At 59.5% G+C, this 1,391-nt stretch overlaps 1 protein-coding gene across 1 annotated transcript in view; it reads right to left on the bottom strand.

The window, feature by feature from the left end:
• Nucleotides 1–1,017, bottom strand: part of H310_01683 (hypothetical protein) — a gene marked incomplete at both ends in the record, with an annotated part of 1,350 nt that extends 333 nt beyond the window's left edge. The window contains 4 exons of the mRNA XM_008864874.1: nucleotides 11–160; nucleotides 260–436; nucleotides 482–848; nucleotides 914–1,017. Of these exons, the coding sequence (XP_008863096.1) occupies nucleotides 11–160; nucleotides 260–436; nucleotides 482–848; nucleotides 914–1,017 (798 nt within the window). The remainder of the gene's footprint in view (nucleotides 1–10; nucleotides 161–259; nucleotides 437–481; nucleotides 849–913) is intronic.
• Nucleotides 1,018–1,391: the final 374 nt, after the last annotated feature.

Here is a 1,391-nt window from a genome sequence, read left to right on the forward strand (position 1 = left end):
GTCGACGTACCCGTGTGTCGGCGGCCCCAAGCACGCCAACGATGAACCCGTCCGACGTCACGAGCGGATACCCGACAAAGCTGCGCAACTTGATGCCGTCCAACACGAGCGGATTGTCACGAAACCGGACGTCTGTCGTTAAGTTGGGGACCACCGTCACCTGCCCGCAGCCACGAATTCAAATCCCGTCACATCATAAATGGGTTGTTTGTAAAATGCGCAAAAGTCCATCCCAACACTCGCTCGAACCGACGTCTACCTCGTACGACATGATGACGTGGGCGCTGATCGAGACATCGCGGGAGACGCTCGTGTTGGCGCCCGCGCCATTGCCATAGGATGCCTTGACCCATTCGCGCTTGGCGTCGATGAAGCTGATGAACCCGAACGACGCCTGCAGCGCGTCCGCCGCGCCCTGGGCAATGTGATTGTATTCCTATCGTAAAGTCAGCCACCGAACACAAACCGCGATGCGCCATACCTGCTCTTGAGGGGTGTCAAGGATGGACAGGTCGTCGAGTTTGCGCAGACGCGCCGGCTCTTCAGTCGGGATCGGCGCCAACGGCCAGAGCTGCCCGTCCGTGTAATGCAACGGGTACGAAAACTGCTTGACTTGGGTCAGCTGCGTCGACGCCGACAACGTCGTGAGCGGGATGAACCCACTGCCGTCCGGGCGGGGCGGACGTGGGTGCTCGTTCGATCCACGGCTGCGATGGTACTGCACTTCGTCCGCTTCGTCAATCACACCGCTCAGCGATGCCAGGCGCGACGAGCTCAAGTTGTTCTGAAACGACCCCATGTGGCTCGACGACGACGTAATCGACGACGGATTCGACGAATCCATCGAGCTGCAAACGTTCGCGTCCGTCAGAGACCCTCGCGCGGCACGTGGTCGACGGTGCTAGCAACGTACCTCGAGCCACCCAACACGGAAGATTGCATCGACCCGTACACTTCTTCGTCATCTTCGTCCGAATCGATCTGGTGCTGCGTCGGAACTGCCGACAAGTTGGACATTCCATGGGACAACCGCTCCATAACTTGGAGCTGCCCCCCTACGCATGGAGAAACTTGTCCATCATCTCGAGCCACAACTCCATCCCATCCCATCATCCCATCACTGCGGTCCGCGTCATGCATCCAAAAGCAGCTGCCCCGATGCAGCCACGGACCCAACGATTCCAAATGAACACCAACGCGATGTTCGTCGTACCATCGGAAGAGCGGTGGGTGGCGGACGTTGATCGAGGCGGTGCGGTTCCGGCGTTCGAAGGTGCTGCCGCAGACGACGAAGGCGGCAAGGTGACATTAATTCGGCTCGAGTCGTTCTCCTTGAGACAGCGGATGCAAATGCGGACTTGGCACAGGCCAACGACGGGGAGCTTGACGGC

This window comes from Aphanomyces invadans, assembly GCF_000520115.1.
Source record: "Aphanomyces invadans strain NJM9701 unplaced genomic scaffold supercont1.2, whole genome shotgun sequence".
Taxonomy (NCBI): Eukaryota; Oomycota; class Saprolegniomycetes; order Saprolegniales; family Verrucalvaceae; genus Aphanomyces; species Aphanomyces invadans.